General features: G+C 38.0%; 1 protein-coding gene across 2 annotated transcripts; it reads right to left on the bottom strand.

The window, feature by feature from the left end:
* Window positions 1-7,035: 7,035 nt before the first annotated feature.
* rbm17 (RNA binding motif protein 17) lies at window positions 7,036-21,480 on the bottom strand. 2 transcript variants are annotated; one of them, XM_033614186.2, is made up of 13 exons: window positions 21,325-21,480; window positions 20,845-20,992; window positions 20,486-20,602; window positions 19,076-19,242; window positions 18,631-18,743; window positions 17,494-17,538; window positions 16,681-16,819; window positions 16,411-16,562; window positions 15,188-15,238; window positions 13,856-13,932; window positions 13,500-13,598; window positions 13,351-13,423; window positions 7,036-7,318 (listed from the first exon to the last, which is right to left on the bottom strand). In XM_033614186.2, exons 2-13 carry the CDS (start codon window positions 20,965-20,967, stop codon window positions 7,215-7,217), a joined length of 1,260 nt encoding a protein of 419 aa, XP_033470077.1. In that variant the 5' UTR covers window positions 20,968-20,992; window positions 21,325-21,480; the 3' UTR covers window positions 7,036-7,214. The 2 variants fall into 2 exon arrangements, with proteins under 2 accessions (XP_033470077.1, XP_033470079.1); XM_033614188.2 differs by having other exon boundaries at window positions 21,392-21,433.
* Window positions 21,481-21,551: the final 71 nt, after the last annotated feature.

Here is a 21,551-nt window from a genome sequence, read left to right as displayed (position 1 = left end):
TAGTGAGACACTTTTTAAACTTTGCCTTAGAATAAAAAAAGTGTGTGAGTGTGGGGAAGATAAAGTTTATATAAGAACACGGAAGAAATTTCTGGGGTTTTATATGATAAGATTATCTCCTTTATTTAACTTAGAGGAACACTCTTATTTTTACTGGAAAGACTCACAGTGAAGAAAACATGCCTGCTGGATAAAAGATGCTTATGATTCAACTAAGGCTTGTACAGTTGTTTTCTTATGTCTTATTGTTTTCTTAAGTATGAACTCGTAACTTTTCACATATATTGCAAATGCAGAGAGTTTGACAGTGATTTAGATTGTATTTTGTCCCAGGAGGATAAACTGCTTGTCTGTCCTGGCCAGCATTTCCTAAAAATAGTGATGAGTCCAATGGGGCTAGGCTGAGAATAAGGTAATTAAAATAATATTTGTTAGGAAAACACTTGATTAACTCTCAAGTCTGTAATGAAATTAACTTTGATGGACATCTTTCTAAGCACAAAATGGGTCATTGTTCCTGGTTTGAAATATTATTTACCAAACACTGAGTAATTCAGGAGACTTTGTTAGTTACCAGTAATGCATATATCCCCTGACTCCCTTAGAGCCTCACACTGAATCGTCATCCAGCAGGGTCTGGGACTATGAGACTATGAGTCTGACAGCCAGAGAGGAAGAGAGGAGACAGCCAGTCTCCTCCAGTGTTTAAGTCAATAGTCACACCAATTCATTACATATAGTACCAGTACACACTTACAACTTCAGCACTACAACGCAGTAATACAATGTGCAGCATGTACTTTGTGCTTTCTAGTATATCTGATAAACATTAGTAAGTAGAGTGAAAAAAAACCTTCACATTTTCATCCACCTTTTTGTTAATAGTTCACATTTTTGCCATGTATAAAGAAAATTCAAAGAAGAGACTTCCTGCCGTTTTTCAGAAGAATACAGTGGGAGAAGTTGAACCAACTACTTTGAAGCAGTAACAATCTGTCTAAATTATATGGCTGTGGATTTTTTTTTAGCTTACCATGATTTTTTTGACATACCATACTAATGATATACACGACACTTTATTACTGTATTATGAATTTCTTTTGACATACTATACTATGTTCTTTTTATTCATTTTTTTTTACATACTATACTATGTTTTTTCATTCCATTTTTATAAAATATTTTATTACTAGTCCATACCCATTGAGTGCACAGTTGCCAGTTGCCCACGTACAGTTTCACATGGTGTGTGTTTGGGATACAGGTCATAGGAAATTGCAGTTTAAATAGTCAACTGAACCCATTAAGAAGAGCAATGTATTCAGACAGAGTTTTTGTGAATTTGATAGTACGATTGCAGCCACAGCGACCTGTCGCATTTTAGCCATTTTTCTGTTGTTATAGCGCCACCCAGTTGCCAATTAGAATTAAATTTCTCCAGTCACGTTGAGGCGTCCTATTCTACATACCAAGTTTAGTAAAAATCGATATGGCGGTTAGGCCTAGATAAGAAATGAGCATCCTCCCATTACCCTCTACCACTGTGCCAAATTTCACATGGATTGACCAAGTCAGTGAGGAGAAAAACGTGGAACAGACACACCCACAGACAGACAGAGTTTTCGTCATTATATCGTAAGATAAGATATAGTAACATAGTAAGATAAGATATAGTAAGATGACTTGTATTACATTTTTATGACATAGTGTACTTTGACTTTCTATTCCATTTGTATGATTAACTGTACTGTGGCCTTTTTTGACATATTATACTATAACATTTTATTCCATTTTAATGGCATACTATATGATGACTTTTTTATTCATTTTTTTTACGACATACTTTAGTATGACTTTTTTGACATACTGTACTATGATATTTTTTTTTATTCCATTTTTGTATGACATACTATACTATGGCCTTTTTTTTTTGACATATCAATTCATTCTTTATTTCAGACCCAGGGGGATCCATATCACAATAAAAAAACACAGTAAAAAAGACAGCAGAGTAAAAATAAGAAAGAAAAATAACACACAAGATACACAAAATACAAAGCCTTCCACAATGTTCAGTGTCTAACATACAGACATGTTCGCCAATGGTTCCACAGTCTGGAAGAAAATCTGACAGAACTGCATACAGGGTTAGCCAAAACAGCGATTAAGTCGTTTTCTGACTCAGATGCCATACACATACATCAGGTTACATAGAACAGCAGAGCAGGTAGGTACCCCAACACTAACAAACATATGGCTTGCACTTGAGCCTCTTGAAGCTCTTAGCAGCAGCCGCATGCTGTCATTATAAGCCACTGTGAGTTTTCTATATTATGACTTTTTTTTCCACAATTTTTATGACATACTATACTATGACCTTTTTTGACATACTATACTATGACTTTTTTTACTCCATTTTTATGACATACTATACTATGACTTTTTTCCTATTTTTATTACATACTATACTATGACTTTTTTTGACAAACTATACTATGACTTTTTTATTCCATTTATATGACATACTATACTATGACCTTTTTTGACATACTATACTATGACTTTTTTTACTCCATTTTTATGACATACTATACTATGACTTTTTTTCCTATTTTTGTGACATACTATACTATGACTTTTTTATTCCCTTTTTGTAACATACCTATACTATAAACCTTTTTTTGACATACTATACTATGACTTTTTTCCTATTTTTGTGACATACTATACTATGACTTTTTTATTCCCTTTTTGTAACATACCTATACTATAAACCTTTTTTTGACATACTATACTATGACTTTTTTCCTATTTTTATGACATATTATACTATGACTTTTTTCCTATTTTTGTGACATACTATGCTATGACTTTTTTATTCCCTTTTTGTAACATACCTATACTATAAACCTTTTTTTGACATACTATACTATGACTTTTTTTCCCATTTTTATGTCATATTATACTATGACTTTTTTATTCCATTTTTATGACATACTATACTATGACCTTTTTCCTATTTTTGTGACATACTATACTATGACTTTTTTCCTATTTTTGTGACATACTATACTATGACTTTTTTATTCCCTTTTTGTAACATACCTATACTATAAACTTTTTTTGACATACTATACTATGACCTTTTTTGACAAACTATACTATGACCTTTTTTATTCCATTTATATGACATACTATACTATGACCTTTTTTCCTATTTTTGTGACATACTATACTATGACTTTTTTCCTATTTTTGTGACATACTATACTATGAATTTTTTATTCCTTTTTTGTAACATACCTATACTATAAACTTTTTTTGACATACTATACTATGACCTTTTTTGACAAACTATACTATGACTTTTTTTATTCCATTTATATGACATACTATACTATGACCTTTTTTCCTATTTTTGTGACATACTATACTATGACTTTTCTATTCCCTTTTTGTAACATACCTATACTATAAACCTTTTTTGACATACTATACTATGACTTTTTTTCCCCATTTTTATGTCATATTATACTATGATTTTTTTATTCCATTATTATGACATACTATACTATGACCTTTTTGGCATACTATACTATGACATTTTCCCATTTTTATGACATACTATACTATACTATGACCTTTTTTTGGCATACTATACTATGACTTTTTCCCATTTTTAAGACATACTATACTATGACTTTTTCTCCCATCTTTATGGCATACCTATACAATGACCTTTTTTGACACACTATACACACTACTACTACTTTTTTTATTCCATTTTGATGATATACTATACTATGACTTTTTTTAATTCCATTTTTATGACATATCATGTTATGACTTGTTTATTCCATTTATATGACTTACTATAACTATAACTATAAACCTTTGTTTGACATAATGTACTATGACGTTTTTATTCCATTTTTATGACATACCATACTATGACCTTTTTGGACATACTATACTATGACTTTTTTTTTTCAATTTTTGTGACTTTTTTATTCCATTTTGATGACATACTATACTATGACTTTTTTTAATTCCATTTTTATGACATATCATGTTATGACTTGTTTATTCCATTTATATGACTTACTATAACTATAACTATAAACCTTTGTTTGACATAATGTACTATGACGTTTTTATTCCATTTTTATGACATACCATACTATGACCTTTTTGGACATACTATACTATGACTTTTTTTTTCCAATTTTTGTGACTTTTTTATTCCATTTTGATGACATACTATGCTATGACTTTTTTATTCAATTTTTATGACATTCTATACTATGACTTTTTTATTCCATTTACTGTATATGACATACTATACTATGACTTTTTTTATTCAATTTTTATGACATGCCTATGCTGTGAACTTCTTTTGACATACTATACTACGACTTTTTTGACATACTGTAGGCTACTTCGACTTATTAATTTCATTTTTATGACATACTATACTATGACTTCTTTATTCAATTTTTATGACATACCATACTATGATTTGTTTTTTAATTTTCATGACATACTATACCATGAGCTTTTTTCACATTCTATAATGAATGACTTTTTTAATTCAATTTTTATGACATACTAAGCTATGAACATTTTTTGACATACTATACTATGACTATTTTTTTTGACATACTTTGCTATGACTTTTTTTTTAAATCTATTTTCATGACAAACTATACTAAGACTTTTTTGCCACACGATACTTTACTACTTTTTTATTCCATTCTTATGGCATACTGTACATTGACCTTTTTTGACATATTATACTATGCCTTTTTATTCAAATTTTGACATACAGTACTTTGACCTTTTTTTTTTACATACTTTACTGTGACTTTTTTTGACATACTATACTGTGACCTTTTTTTGACACACGATACTTTGACTTTTTTCTTTAATTTTTATAACATATGGTACTTTGACCTTGTTTTTGACATACTATACTGTGACCATTTTTATTCCTTTTTTAATAACATGCTATACTATACTAAAAGACCTTTTTTTGACATTCCATACTATGACTTTTGTGCGACATACTACACTATGATTATTTCAATCCATGAATGATTTTTTGACATACTATACTATGACTTTTTTTATTCCATTTTTATGACATATGGTATTTTGATCTTTTTTTTGACATACTATACTATGACTTTTTTTAAAATTCCTGAGATATACTATACTTTAATTTTAAATGTATTTTTTTCATGTCATAATATACTATGGCTGTCTTTAAATCAAACTATACTATAGTTATAGTGTCACTTCTTATGACTTATGATGTCTTACTATACCTTGAGTACTTATGTCTTAAGCCTTATGTATTCTTACGACCTACTAAATTGCAACTTTTTTTAATCTATTTTCATGACATGCTATAATATATGTTTTGTGTATTGTTTATAATAAACTATACTATGACAGTTTTTATGATAAAGTATTCTATTCTATTTTTCTTTTTTATGACATACACTACTGTAACAGCTGCCATCATCGAGTCCATCCTCAGGTCCTTCATCACCATCTGATATGTGCTGCCATTGCCAAGGACATACACAGATGAGCAGCTGCAATCTACCATCTCTTCAGAACCTGTGGCTTCCAGGACTGAGGCAGGCAGGAAAAATTTTTTAGAACTTTATTGCAGTGTACCCTTTGGGACTGAATACACTGGTTGTGGTGAGAGAAACAGCATCACCGTGGAATCTGATTGTAACCACAGAGATATCAGTAGGCCGCATACATTTAATATAAAACCACAAAATGTATGCGGCCTACTGATATCTCTGTGGTTACAATCAGAGAGATATCAGTAGGCCGCATACATTTAATATAAAACCACAAAATGTATTCATTTTTTGACCTGGATACAACATATCCAGGACAACCTACATACCTGTACAGTGACCCTGGACCACTTTAAGCAACTGACATTGTGACCTCTCGACCTTGTCTCAAGTCACACCCCCTGGTATTTAGGTCAGGGTTTAATATGCCACTGACAGCCAATCACATTCCTCTGCTCTGCTGTGCACGTTCAAGACATGCTCACACCATCAGTCTCACACCTGGTTCTCACATATACACAGACTACACACACTGCTCATTCAGGCTCGACTGTGGCCTAAACAAACCTGCTGCTGACCCTGAAACCCAGGACAGACACTTGTACGTTTGTGTCAGTAGTTTTGCTCTTGTTAAGTTTTGTACTTCATTCAAAATCTGTATTGTAACCAGGCTGTATTTAGCTGAACTCTTGTCTTTATTAAAATAGCAGAACAGAGGTATTTTACTTTTTTGTTAGCACTAATACTCGAGTTACATGTTAATAACAATACTTCTAGTTGTGTCGTGGTTCTGTTTTAGTCTTCCACAGCAGGTCACCTCTCAGCTTCTCTTCATCCATATTCTGTTGACCTTTCACCCCTGCAGCATGAATGAGGGAATCAAATCTGTCAAATGGGCCTCTATTCTGCTTTCTGTTTTTCTATCCAGCCCGTTTCCCTGATCTGAATTAAACCTGCTCCAGTGGGATCCTTCCTGACGTATTTCACCAGAACCTCCAGGGCCCTTCTGGTGCGCTTATATAAGTTCTGAATGAGGCTGGGGCTGCGCTCACCATCCCGGTCCCCTTCCATCATGGCTAACTTAAGACTCACCGACCCTGGGGATGTGTTAACACTACAGTGGAACCGGTGTTATGTCAGACAAAATTCAGAGAGGGAAACTAGGCTTCTTGGATATACTGTATATTGCTCTGTGACAGGGTGTGTGAAAGTTTAGTTTTTAGGTTTGCTTGGAAATGTTTATACCAGGATGAAATATTTCACATTTTAAAAGAGAAAAACAACTACAGCAGAGTCACCATGACTAGGCTGATTTCTAACAGTAAATTTTAGAGATTATTAAGCAATACTGACTCTAACAAATGTTAAATTCAGACAACAAAACTTAGATTTACATGGAATAATGATACATAAATAAAGAATCGTAAACTACACATAGTTTAAACCATTTATTTTGTGCTGACGTGAAGGTATTTTTCATCACAGAAAAAAAGAATAATCTACAAGACTGACTCATCACTACATACAGACACTCGACTGCTGTTTGGGAAATATTAAAAAAAGGTTTATGTACAAGTGAGGAGATGATGGTGCCTGTCGGTGCCTAGGGAGATGTCAGACCTGCTCGCCGAGATCCAAAACTCGAAACTTGTCTAGATTGTAGAAGCAGGCTTTGACGACTCGCCCGCCGAAATAACGCCCATTCAGATCCACCACAGCTGCAGAGGAGAGAGACGGTTAAGGTCAGACTGTACCCAAAGCACGCAGATAAACTTTTCAACAACAGATACTTTGACAAGGTTTATTTCTCGTGAAGCGTCACATCTGTATACAGTATCTCACATAAGTGAGTACACCCCTCCCATTTTTGCAAATATTTCATTATATCTTTTCATGGGACAACACTATAGAAATGAAACTGTGATATAACTTAAAGTAGTCAGTGTACAGCTTGTATAGTAGTATAGATTTACCTTCCTCTGAAAATTACTCAAAACACAGCCATCAACATCTAAACAGCTGGCAACATAAGTGAGTACACCCCACAGTGAACATGTCCAAATTCTGCCTGAAGTGTCAATATTTTGTGTGCCAACCATTATTATCTAGCACTGCCTTAACCCTTTTGGGCATGGAATTCACCAGAGCTCACAGGTTGCTTCATAAATCCTCTCCCACTCCTCCATGATGACATCATGGAGCAGATGGATGTGAAGACACCTTGCGCTACCCCACCTTCAGCTTGAGGATGCCCCACAGGTGAGTTTAGGGCTGGATACATACTTGGCCAGTCCATCACCTTCACCTTCAGCTTCCTCAGCAAGGCAGTTGTCATCTTCTAGGTGTGTTTTGGGTCATTATCATGTTGGAAAACTGCACTGTGGCTCAGTTTCTGAAGAGGGGTGATCATGCTCTGCTTGGAATTCATGTTTCCCTAAATGAACCGAGCTCCCCAGAGCCAGCAGCACTCATGCAGCCCCAAACCATGATGCTGCCACCACTATACTTGACTGTAGGCAAGGGACAGTTGTCTTGGTGCTCTTTCAGCATGTGTGGCACCTTGGTGAAGAGCACCAAGACAACTGTCCCTTGCCTACAGTCAAGTATAGTGGTGGCAGCATCATGGTTTGGGGCTGCATGAGTGCTGCTGGCTCTGGGGAGCTCGGTTCATTTAGGGAAACATGAATTCCAAGCAGAGCATGATCACCCCTCTTCAGAAACTGGGCTGCAAGTTTTCATTATCAAGTTTTCCAACTTTAGGCACAATTTGGACATGTTCACTATGGGGTGTACTCACTTATGTTGCCAGCTGTTTAGACGTTGATGGCTGTGTTTTGAGTAATTTTCAGAGGAAGGTAAATCTATACTACTATACAAGCTGTACACTGACTACTTTAAGTTATATCGAAGTGTCATTTCTATAGTGTTGTCCCATGAAAAGATATAATGAAATATTTGCAAAAATGGGAGGGGTGTACTCACTTATGTGAGATACTGTATATTTCAGCTGGAATTTCCTCAGTGTCCCAGAATGTCTTTTCCCAAGCTGAAGGGGGTTTTAATGTGACTCTCCTGTGATTAAGTTCTTTGTATGACTGTTAAAAAAAAGTCCTAGTTGCTGTAAATATGCTGATGTAATGCTACCAGGAAGAGGAGAAACACACCAAACTGAATAAAGCCATGATTGTTTTTAACAGTTTGATAGTTTCATGGTGTATTTTTCCCTTTAACATCCATGGCAGTGTTAACAGCTTGGTCTAAGTGCCAGTGATAAAAGCCCAAAAAAGAAAAACAACTTTGCTTTGACTTCAACACTGCTGGGGGAAAAAAAAAAAAGGGTGGGGGGGGGTAATGTCCTCAGCGTTATTCCCCAGGATTTGTCACTTGTGTGTTTCCACAGAGGCATCACACAGTGTCCTCATGCTCGCACACACACACCAAACTAACCCCCCTTTAGGACAACCGAGACACACAGCATTCATTCTGTCCTGTCTAGCAGTGTTAACCTTATCAATGAAGCGAACAACCTTGTATTGTCTGTGTGTGTGTGCCTCCAGTGATAGGTCTAATCCATTTTCCTAGAACGACACTTCTGAGCACCTCATGCAGCACAATGCATGTACTACTTTTTATTCATGTGTTTGCACGTCAGCTCCAGTGGGCTGACACTGGATGTACAAAACAAAGTGCGTTATGTTGCTATGATTAGATGGTGTGAGTCAGATGTCACTGATTGGGCAAAATGGTTTAGTTGTGAATCTCATCACATCCTGAATTACATTCATGCATGGAGACAGCTCGAGATATCCTATTAAAGGAATAGTTTCTAATATTTTGGGCCCTTATTAGGGCTGAAACGATTTCTCAAGAACAAAATTACCAAAACTATAACTATGTAACTATATACATCACAATGTGTGTTGCACTGATGATTATAACTGTCACACAACATGCTTGCACTGGGACAGGTGACATGATTTGATGGCTGGGAATTTCAAATGATGGCACAAAGAGGGGAGTAAGAAGAGAAAAAAATAGACATGCTCCTCCAAACCAGGAGCCAGTTAGCCAGGAAACCAGAGAAAATAAAGTCCAGCATACAACCCCTAATAAACCACTATTTGTTTTCACATAAAAAGAAAAAAAAAAAAAAACAAGAAATACAGTGTGCATTACTGAGCTTTAAATATGCTGGTAGGAAGATTCTTTCAGAGTTTGGACAGAGCCAAGCTAACCCCATTCCTAGTCTTTATGCTAAGCTAGCTAACTGGTTTTTGGCTACAGCTTCATATTTAAGAGACAGACTTGAGAGTCTTATCAATCTTCTCGACTAACTCTCAGCAAGAAAGCATATAACCACATTTCCCAAACACTGAATATGATGATGTTACGGATATCCTCAGTGCTGCTACGCTGGAATGATCATAGGAAGAAGGACAAACTTTACAGCTAACGTCAACCTGAAACCTAATGAAGTGACTTCACTGAAATTCCACACAGCCACAGAAGGAAATCAGGTGAAACTGGGTCAAACCCCAGCGTGTTGGTCTTTGAGCAAACACTAAATATAATGGTCAACTCCAGCCTGTTACTGTGTGACCATGACCTCTGACCTCCCTATCCAGGAAAGGCACGTGGCAAGTGGTTTTCCCTTCTGAAAGCAATAAAACCTTTCATGATTATCTACAAAAACAGATCACGCAGTGTGACAATTTAACCATAACTGAGTCCCTCTGTATTGTTCCTTGAGTGTCTGTCCCGCTTTCTGAGCGCTGTGATGTAAGCGCGGCTCTGCCGGTGCCGCAGGGAGACGGCAGGGTTGCTGGGGAGCATATGATGTAAGACCGCAGGGAGTCTCACCTTGTTTCTGATCTGGGCCAACCAATTTAGAATGGGACACAGTTTCACCCACATTATTAGAGCAGTTACACAATGGTGGGAAAAGGGCGATACAGTTACATAAGATTGAATGCGCACCCCAAAAAACTGCTGCTTCTGGATGGAAATGACCCACTGAAAGCAGAGTCACAATGGAAATGTTGAAGATGGTGATTTTCAGTGATGAGGTTTTCACTAACAACAAACGCAGGCTCAAGTTTGGGACATCAACAAGGGTCAAGATTTTTTTCTGACCTTCTGAAGCTCTAGTGACATTTAACCCATTTTGAAGCAACATGACCTGATGTAGGTGTTCTTGTAGAGACAAATCTGCTGCCATGTTAGATTTAAGGGGGACCTATTATGCATTTCCTTATTTTCTGTCATATATAATGTTACTAGGGTTGGGTACCGTTCATAATTGAACCGATGCGGTACCGGTACCGGTATCTGGAATTTGGTACCGGTACCAAACGGTACCTTATTTCGGTACTTTTTAAACCCTATGGGCCCTAGGCCTTTTTGGGGTATTTTTACTGCCTTTACTTTTAAGCTCATATCACAGTCATTATAAAGGCTACATACACATGCTATAGCTTTTTTTCAGGACAATCAGGGCTAACCAGATTTGCCATCATCCCATGTCCTTCTATGTGCCTGTATTTTATATTAATTTTTATATCAATGAAAAAAACAAATCTGTGTGCCTAAATTCTTACATTTTTACATGTATCTCAGCATAGCAAGTTGGAAAAAGACATATTCTGCCATATATGAAGAGGGGAGACTCTCTGGAATCTGGCAATATAAGAACCATGATGCTGGGACATTCTGTCACTTCACAGCTGTCCAAAACATGTGGTTTGTGCCAGGCAGTCATGATTGTCAGTATTTTTTCATTATTGAGAGAAATTCCACTGACTCATTCACAAGTCAAAAATGTGTTTTATCTGAAAGAAACATGCAATATTTACATCTAAGATCATAGAAAAATAGTCAACCAAGTGCACTGATGTCCTCCAAGATAATATTTGTTTTTCAGTTTCAGTTATATATTGGGGAGACATTTTGGGCATTGGTGGGGGGCACGTGTCCCCCTCAATGTATATGGTGACTACGGCCCTGTCAGCATGCATTAGGCTGCAGTTGTCTGGGTGTGCAAAGGTGAAGTGGCTGGTCTTGTCATACAAAGTTTGATGGAGTGTCAACTGGACAATATGGAGATATTTGCATCTTGAAAGCCGGACTACAAATGTGGATAGACAGGGAGAAACACACGCAAGCCTAAGACGTGGTAAGATACGATATTCCTCACTATATGAAGTGACTGACAACAAGATCTGTATCATGGATTGTAAAGAAATTCGTCAGGTTTTTATTTTGTAGACAATTGATCTGTATTTATAGCGTGATGGGATGACAGCACAATGATGTGAGTGGTCCTGCGCTTTCATGTGATATGTGTGGCATTTCTGTGCGAGCCTGCGTTCGCAAGTAATTCATCCAAGAGTAATGTGTGTGCAAAGCTGTATGAAAGCTCTGTTATACATCATTTTATTGTAATTTTTCGCTGTGAAAACATTGGATTACCGACAAGTGCTTGGCCTTGTAATAAAATAATATTTTATTTTATTTTATTTTAATGTCTACTTTAATATTTTATTTTATTTATTTCATTGTCTATTTTAGTATCTTATTTATATCTTCATATTTATCTCGTTTCCATTCATGCTGTATTTCTATTTCTACTTTGCACGGAGCATTGGAACAAAAACAATTTCCCCCCGGGGATTAATAAAGTATTCTGAATCTGAATCTGAATGCCAACATTTCAAATAATGAGATACACGTGGCCTCAGGCTTGAGATCATTCTAAAAAACTGTTTCCAAAAGTTTTCCTACTTTGACTACAAGATGACGTCAAATCATGACAGATTTCTTTTCTTTGCATGGTCATCTGCGCTAGGCATGGTGCTACATGTTAACATCACAGACACGTGTAAACTTGGTTGCCGAAGTTGTTACTATCTCCCCCATTTCAGATCATGTTCCTGCTGGAACATGTCTGGTTGTGTTTAGAAGCTTATATTGGTGAATTTTAATGAGAGAAAGTGCCGCTATACACAGTTATTCCCTGGCAGCAAGTACATTGCTACATGTAGCTACATGCTGATGTCAGAGAAACATGTAATCTTGGTTGCTGATGTTGTAATTTCACCCCCAATTTTGGATCATACTCCTGTTGGAACATGTCTGGTTGCGTTTAGAAGCTTTTATTGGTGATTTTTAATGAGAGAAAGTGCTGCTATACACGGTCATTCCCTGGCAGCAAGTACATTGCTACATGTAGCTACATGCTAATGTCAGGGAAACATGTAATCTTGGTTGCTGATATTGTTAGTTTCGCCCCAATTTTGGATCATATTCCTGTTGGAACATGTCTGGGTGTGTTTAGAAGCTTTTGTTGGTCATTTTTCACATAAAAAGTGCCGCTATTCTCCGTTAAAGTCATTCCCCCGGCTGCAATGACGATCCACAGAAAAGGACAACCCAGAAAAAACTGACCACTGAGAGCAGACTGGGCTTTTTGAGAGGGGCTCTTAAAGAAACAGGCGCTAAAACAGAGCGTTTCAGACAGAGGATGAATACAGGTGTTCCAGCACAGACAGTATGAGGATAATAAAGTGTTTTTTTGACAATTAAAGCATGTCAACATGTTCTAGTAGAAGCCCAGAATACAAGTATGAACCAGGAAAATCAGCATAGAAGGTCCCCTTTGGATTTTAAGTGTCTGTTGTGTTCAGACTTTCAGTAGATCTACCAGCAGAGGCCTCATTTATGATTGTGCACGAGACGACAAGGGTATACTGACCTTTGATGGCCGACTCCACCCTCTCGAACTCCAAAAAAATCCTAACAGCTTCGTCATCCGGCACTGCTGCAATCTGAGAAGCAAAGTGTGTTTTAGGGGTAGTCCTGTTTGATCAAAAAATTCACTTCACACTTCATTCTTTCTCTCACCTCAAAAATGACACATTTAACCACTTTGCCATATTTCTCACACTCTTCTTTGGTCTCTCCCTCCAAGTCTTCATCCACCTCTCCTCGGCCCACCATGTTCTACAAGAAAAAACAGACACTAGGCCTACTTGCATTCAGACAATAGCAGATAATGAAATCTGATGTAACCACTGGTAGGTCTGCGCTCCAACTGCACAAGAAGATCTTCTATTGCCTCCATTTTGTGACTTCTGATTAATTTTCAGAATTGGATTACACTTCACAATGTGATGGTGTTGAATGTTCATAATTGTTGTTGTTACATGCTATTCTGTGATACTGAGCCCATCTAGAAAAATGCACAAACACGAACATACCCTCAGTAGAACAACTTTGGTTGGGTTTTTGAGGATCTCTGTGAGCGGGTTTGCCTCCGACTTCTTGGAAGAGTCAGCTGGTTGGATGGAAACGAGAAAAATTGTCAATTTTTTTCCTCTTTCTTGAAAGACTATCCACAGACTGGAGCAACTGAAGGTGTCTAACAATACCATTTATCATATTCTATTGCGCTTGATTCAATACATGTGATATATTAAATAATTCTGCAATTCTTTTGTTCCACAGCGGTTGAAAAATACAGTTCTGTGTTTGCTGAACCAAGTGATAGCCAATTTGTCTGTCATGTCTGGCTGTTTTTGTCATATTTTAGCACTGCTGCTTTTTGTGCGCTGTACGTGCTTCTGAGGAAACACTCTAAATGGGTCACTCAGGTGTAATGCCATTGTTAGTGTTGCTATAGAGCGGACTAAGCAGCAGAAAGATAAATGTCTATATACATGTAACTACACAGTGCATATTACATCTTAACTTTTCAGCTAGTCCTTGGTTAACTCTGACACTACGACCAGTGGTCCCCAAAACTAGTACACAGGGCCAAAAAAGGTTCCTCAGGTGGGACCTGGCATCCTGACATTGACTTTCATTTGAGAACAGGGAGAGAATATCAATGAGTGACTGTGTTCTCACTTAAACTCTGCACTGTATGACTATAAATTTCCACAGCCTAGGAAAGTTCAATCAATATTTGTGAACATGAGCTGCTCTCTCACAGAGCAAGAAACCAGAGAAGCTGCTCCACAGACAATGAATGGGAGCCTGGTTTTGTGAAGCAGAATGTTTCTTTCTTTTTTATACCCAGATGAGTTTTATTCTGTTGTAGTGTTCTCAGCTCTGAAACAGACAACATATCCATATACTCAGAACATTCTGGGTGGTCTCAGTGTCATCTACATCTTTCTCAATTCATTTTCTGAGGAGCAACTCCAGACTTTATACTTAACAGCATCTCAAATTTGAGTTTTAGCACTGTAGTTTTTGGATATTTATTAATATTTTTAGACTGTCTCAGACCATAGGAATAACAGGTATGAGTGCTGAAAATGGGCGTAGTTCTCCTTTAATCGTGGGGTATTACTAGCACACATCCAGCAGAAGAACATGCAAAGCTATTCTACTTATTGCCATGTAGTCACATCTTAATAGGGAAATAATATAGAACTACTCTTGGATGGTAAGGTTTGGGACATAACGCTGTTTTCAATTTGGTAACTGTCTGACAATAGCTAAAGTCATACATGCTTCTAGAATAAAAGACCAGCAGCACACTGTATGTATGTAATAGGAGAGAGAAAATGAGAGTGAAGACCAACCTGCAGCGCCTCCGCCTGCAGCCTCAGCAGCACCCGCCTGGCTGGACCCCGCTGCTCATTGACACACACACACACACACACACACACACACACAATGAAAAAGTATAAAAATGAGCAAACAAAGTCGCAGTGAAACATCTAACTCATCCTGGAATAACACCTTGACGGTTACTGATGAGTGACGAGGAAAATAGACATGAAAAGATCAAATGCGTCTGTTGGGACTAAAAACCAATGTAGGTCAGACACAGTCTGAGACCAAACAAGAAATACAAGAACTGGAGATGACACAAGCAAACGTTGGTTCATGCGGCTGACATGTGCAGCCACATCCACAGGAATACCTTTTCATTTTGAAATGGCGTTTTAGAGCAAAAACAATCTCTATATACGTGAGCATTTTAGCACTGTCTCCAAATTCATCTGTCTACATTAACACGTCTGAAAAAGCATATTACATGACCATTCAGGTACACTGGGCATGCACTTACCAGTATAAACAGGAGGCAGATTATCAGTTCGTTGCTTAATTACAAAAAATACTACAAAGATGGTGAAAAATAAGATAATATAAGACACTAAGCTAAGAATAAGCGATTTCTTTGCTTAGATCAACGACAAGGCAGAACTGTTACTGAAACTAACACGAGTATAAAGCAGTTAAGGTGGAGGACAACAGATTGGGAGTCGTTGCATAGCAAATACGGCAACATTTTAGAGCGGTGCTGCTAGCATTATCCATTGCAGGAGGAAGCCATGGTAATGGGAAAGGAATAACGTTACCTTCACAAGAAGGATGAAATTACAAAAAGAACGTAGGCCTAGCTATAATTTCTTGACTTGACAAATTGTGACTGATAAGACACCATTTGGGAAGCGATTGTGGATGTCTGTGTCATTGTTTCCAAAAGTCTCCATTTCCACCCATCAACACAAAAACAAAACCCCAGAGTTTATCAAACTAAAATGAAGTCAGAAGCGTTTTTGAAGATCTCAGTTTTGGGGGTTCCAAAATGCCAAAGTAGTGTGGACGCTAGGTGCAAAAGTAGCAACAGTTATGGATTTTAACACGAAAACATAGTAATGTGGATGTAGCCTAAGGACGTGAAGGAAAGCAAAGTGAAACGTCAAATAAGTGGACAAGGAAAAACAGAGTGACACACATAGCACTGATTGTGAGGAGAAAATTGGCAGCAAAGAAAACACGCAAAGGTAGTACTTACGTTTTTCTGCAGCGTCGCCTATGATGATCTTTCCTCCTCTCTTGCTGGTCTTCTCCACAGACAGCGCCGTGCTGAGGCCCTGCTCGTGCTTCCCCAGGCCCTGGCCTTCTTTGAAGCCGTACTTCTGCATGATCTTATGGGCCACCGTACCTCTGTGGGAAAAGATATGGAGAAGAATCTTCTGGATTTAATAATTGTCATTACAGTACATTTTTTATATTAAACTAGAAAGAAACTGCCTTGTGTGTGTGCTGTGAGTGTGTCACCCACCCCATGTTGGCCAAGAAGGAACTGGTTGGTCCAGGCGGTGAACGCGGCCGCTCTGAGTCCTCATACATAGGTGGAGGGATGGCCGCTTTTGAGCCTCTGGCTGGACGACCTTCATCATCGTAGGAGAATGAAGTTGAGCCTAGTCACAGAAAAACACAACTGCTTTCAGCATGTAGTCTAGCAACCACAATTTTCAGTTCTCTGCCAAATCTACTGCTGGCAGCCAGAAGAAAACTGATATTTTAGACTGTCATTCTTTATATATATTGTGTATTCTGTTGTTTTCTATTACTGCAACATCACAGCAGCTCTGTGAAGAACTGATGATGATATTGAAGATAAAAACAACATTCTGACTAGGAAAGCCTGCCTTTCTTTTTCCCTCCTTGTGATTTTACACTGATATTTACAATGCTTATGAAACCTCAAACTCTGATGATGTAGACAATGCTGCCCTCTGCTGTAGACAATAATAAAACAGACAGAGGTTGGATGTTCATCTGTGTGTTCTCCACTGTTTCACTCTGTGATCCAGATGCTAAAATAAAAAACAACTTACTAGGGGCACTGCAGGCTACAGAGTGTTCCACACACAAGCTCAATGAGTATTTAACATGTTACCTGACATTTCAGGGACGAAAACAAAGTAACACTGAAAATCCTGGAATAACTTAACTGTCATTTCATGCAGGATTAACTTCAACCAGACTACTGCTCCTATTGTACTTCTCCTTTTCTTTTTCTGCTGCTATTACACTGCATTCATTCTGCTGATAATTAAACCATCACTACTGGCTGGATCATAAGACTCACCATCCCTGTCCACAAGGGAAGAAGGAGGGGCGATAGCTGCTCCACCTGGAAGAGAGAGACACAAAATCCATCATGTTAGAGAAGTGAAGTTTCGTTTTTTTTTGGTTAAAACATGATGACTAAATTTGATGTATTTAATCAGACATGTGCTTCTATATTTCCACATCATCATCATTTCATCTTGTTATTCATGATGCTAAAATGTTTGATTTATGTTCTATGAGGTACATATCCATAGTCCGTGTTTTATATACAGTGGGTGTCACTCAGCACACTTTCAGTTCAGAGAAGGAGGCAGGAGACACCATGGAAGCTAAACAATCTACTGCTGTCCATTAACAGCTTCAGTTCTCCACCTATGCTCTTGTCACAGACACCAGACTCCTTTGACAAAAACATTAATATTGGCTCGCTGCACATGGGACCTGCTGGTCCACCACTGCTTCAATCAGTTAGTTAGTTTGTTTGTTATTGTGTGACTTTTGTGAGTCTGAAGGAACAATTTTAAAAGCCACAGTCACACAATAACTCAACGTTAAATTCATGTGGCTTTGGCTTTGAGTAGAGCGATATAACGTCTTCATTTCCTGTTGGAAACTGCTGTTTAATGCTAATACAAAGCTGTGAAAATATTCTAAATATAGAGATGGGACTTTTTTTTAAGGCACCTAAAATACATTTTGCTGCTGCCCCCATCCACAGTTATACATTCCGTGTCAGTACTCCTGCCTGATTCTCAAAACTGAAACACAGACTGCCATCGGCTGCAGGTAACACACTGACTATGGATAAGTACCTCCTACAACCCCACTCAAAGGATCCAAACTGTCTTCAGGTCCCTGAGTTGTATACTATGCTCCTGCAGTTTACCCTCTCTCAACCTGTGACCAAAGAAAGGCTTGGTGGCCTCACACAGAAAATCTGTGAGGGAGGATAAACCTGTGTTTGAGGGGGAAAATTCTAAAGCGTACTTCCTAAAAGCAGGCCAAGCTCATCTGGAGAGACTCTGGTTGATAACCAAATCATCCTGACAAAGTTGGCCATCAGGCTATAGCTCTGAACACATTAAAATATCCAAGGATGAGGAATGTTTCTACAGGTGCTCTATATGTAAGCCAAGTGAAGTAAAATACTCACTTCGTTTCCTCCGCTCTTTCTCATAGTCCTCTTCCTCATCTGACTCGCCCTCTGCTGCAGGGAAACGAGAGAAACCACTTGGAGCTCCACCATCGTGCCGGTCTTTCCTTTTTCTGCAACACACAAAGTTCATCACTGAAACAGGAGCCATGTGTTCCTAGAAATATTCAGTGCAGAGGACTCTTTCTTTAGTTTCTAACAAATTACTATTGCATGACAATAACCTGTGTTAGGCTACAAGCAAACAATTATAGAGGCAACAAGATTTCCAAGGACCCTATAAAGCAGTAAGAAAGAAAAACAATAAGTAATTTGATTTTGTATGAAAGTTTAAGTGGAAGAGTAGATCATTTTCCCCTTTTGCCTAAGATTATATTCTCTCATGTTTAATCCCTGCTGCTGTTTTTAATCACTTAGTGAGCTGAGTAAGTGATCACGTCAGTACTTCTCTCTCTCCTCGATCTCCTTCTGCCGCTCCTGCTCCCTCTGCCGCTGTCGTTCTTCTCTGTGTCGCTTCACCACCTTCTCGTAGTCGTTAGGGAACATTGGATCGTACTCATCTGCCAATGGGATCAGCACATCGCCAGAGGAGAAACCACTGGGCACAGCGTCCTGAAGCACATACCAACACACATACACAAGCCAAGTCCAAAATATGAGAGTGTGATAGAGGTGGCATTCAGACATAGCTTTAAGGGTCCAGTGTGTAGGATGTAGGGGGATAAGTTGGCAGAAAAGGAATATAATGTTGTATGTTTTTTTTAAGTGTGTAATCACCTGAAAATAAGACTCTTTTTTTCGTTATCTTAGAATGAGCTGTTCATAGCTAATGTTACACAGGGAGCGGGTCCTCGCTGCCATGTTTCTACAGCAGCCCAGAACTGACAAATCAAACACTGGCTCTAGATAGGGCCATTCTCGTTTTTGTGTTGGCTTCCATAGTTAACAGCACCTCTGCGACGAGCAGTGTTGCAGAAACACTGATTTTTTTAATGTGAAACTGTTTTTTTCCAGTGTTTTTACCAGTTTAAATCACCACATCTGTTCTTTTTTTTTGAGAAGAAGGGACCTTTGTGATAACTGGACTCCTGGTAAAAACCTCCTGAACATCTGGATCTTAAGTTCTCAAAAAAACAAAGTAAGCACATATGAGCAGGTGCTGGGCTAATAGCCAAACATGTCAAACAGCGTTGGAAAAAAAACAATTTCTATGGTGAAACTACTTTATTAAGTGTTTGTACCAGTTTAAATCACCTGATTTGTTTGTTTTAAAAAGGAAGAGACCTCAGCAGATAATTTGACCTGATAAAAAAACTCCTGAACGTCTGATCAGAAAAAGGTGAGCACACATTAAGTTGTCAGACAAAATAGATAGGCAAACATTAACAGGTGCTGGGCTAGCAGCCCACTTGTAACATGTCAAACAGCGTAGGGGAAACACTGATTTGTAACATGAAACTGAAATTGGTTTATAAAACTACCTAGTCTGTTTTTTATCATGAACAATGAACACTGAAGGAATTCTAACCAGGGAAAGTTTCAGCTGGTTTCAGTCGCCAAATCCACCACTAGATACCACTAAATCTTACACACTGGACCTTTAAAAGTATTCTAAGAATATTTATATGTATTATCAGCACATAAGGTGTAGCCTTTGTGCAGTTGCATCACTACCCCACGACTCACTCTGTATCATATTACCATTACTTCCTAACATTTTCACTCTGCATCTCTGGCTAAGATCCAGACAAATCAAATCAAGAGAAAATAAAGCAGCTTGAACATTTTAAGCATTTAATAAACTTCAACTTCAAGACTTCATTAACACCAACTACCAGAATTACTGGATACAAACCTTAAGTCCAGCAGCAGCATGTGGAGGAGTGTCTGTGATCTGTCTGTCATCACTGGAACCTCCTCTCTTTAAATCAATAACTGGGGCCAACACAGTGGTCTGCTTCATCCGCTGGGTCTACAAACACAGAAGCAAAATGACTGAATATGTACACACTGGATTTGTTGTCTTTCCTTGTTTCTGAATACTTTTCTTGTTAATGTAGCGCACATTAGCACATCATCATGTCCATCTGCTGTAAATCACTTTTTATTCATTTTCATTTGTGTGGTTACATATCATTACATGTACCTTATCATCTCTATGACAGATGTGTTTATCCATTATTCTACCTGCGTACCGTACTTGTATGTGCCTACCTTGGCCTGAGTCAGAGCCGCCTTCTTCACTTTCAGCTGGGACTGCAGCAGCTTGAAGTTCTTGGACCATCCTTCGGTCTTGGTGTCACTGGCACCCACACCGAGGTCATCATACAGCGACATTGCTGCCTGTCAGTGCCTCTGTTTCCTGCAGACAAGACAAGAATCATTTGATTTAACGTTAACATAAACTGGCTTCAGGGGCATCACTTTTCTACAAGAATGTAGCTTAGCAGCAGCCTACATGGAAAGCTGGTTTACATTTATTGCAACTCAGTGGTTTATCATTAAATGCAATGAAATTTTAATCACTCAGCGTTAGTTATAGTTAGACCGCTAACTTAAACCCCAGCAGGCCAGGCGAAACTGGCTAAATATTACCGAAGCTAACGTTAGCTAATGCTAAGATAGCTACTTTACTGTCTGCTGCTAAGCGGATATTGTGAAAAACATATATACAATTAGCTTTTTTCAACCTACCTGCTTTAGAAATACCTGGACATTAACTAAATGTAAGTGTGTCACATTAAAAAAGATTTAGCCGCACATTTGTATGGCTCTCCTCGCTGGCTGTACGTGGCGGAAACCTGCAGCACAACAACAAAGCTAAGCGGGACAGTCAACGACATTTGGCGGCAGTCTCCTACTCTTTCGCCACCTAGCGGCTGGATGACTGTCGTCACCACTGTACTATACTTAATGTACTC

Source organism: Epinephelus lanceolatus, chromosome 23 (assembly GCF_041903045.1).
Source record: "Epinephelus lanceolatus isolate andai-2023 chromosome 23, ASM4190304v1, whole genome shotgun sequence".
Classification (NCBI taxonomy): Eukaryota; Metazoa; Chordata; class Actinopteri; order Perciformes; family Serranidae; genus Epinephelus; species Epinephelus lanceolatus.
Note: the sequence above shows the minus strand (reverse complement) of the source record. Positions and strands in the feature narration are given on the sequence as shown.

Coding starts and splice junctions, on each gene's coding strand:
- rbm17 (XM_033614186.2), bottom strand. CDS start 20,967: ATGTCGCTGTATGATGACCTCGGTGTGGGTGCCAGTGACACCAAGACC. Junction 19,243..20,485: donor ATGCTGCTGCTGGACTTAAG/GTTTGTATCCAG, acceptor TATGTGCTTCAG/GACGCTGTGCCCAGTGGTTT. Junction 13,599..13,855: donor CCAAAGTTGTTCTACTGAGG/GTATGTTCGTGT, acceptor TTTTTCTTGTAG/AACATGGTGGGCCGAGGAGA.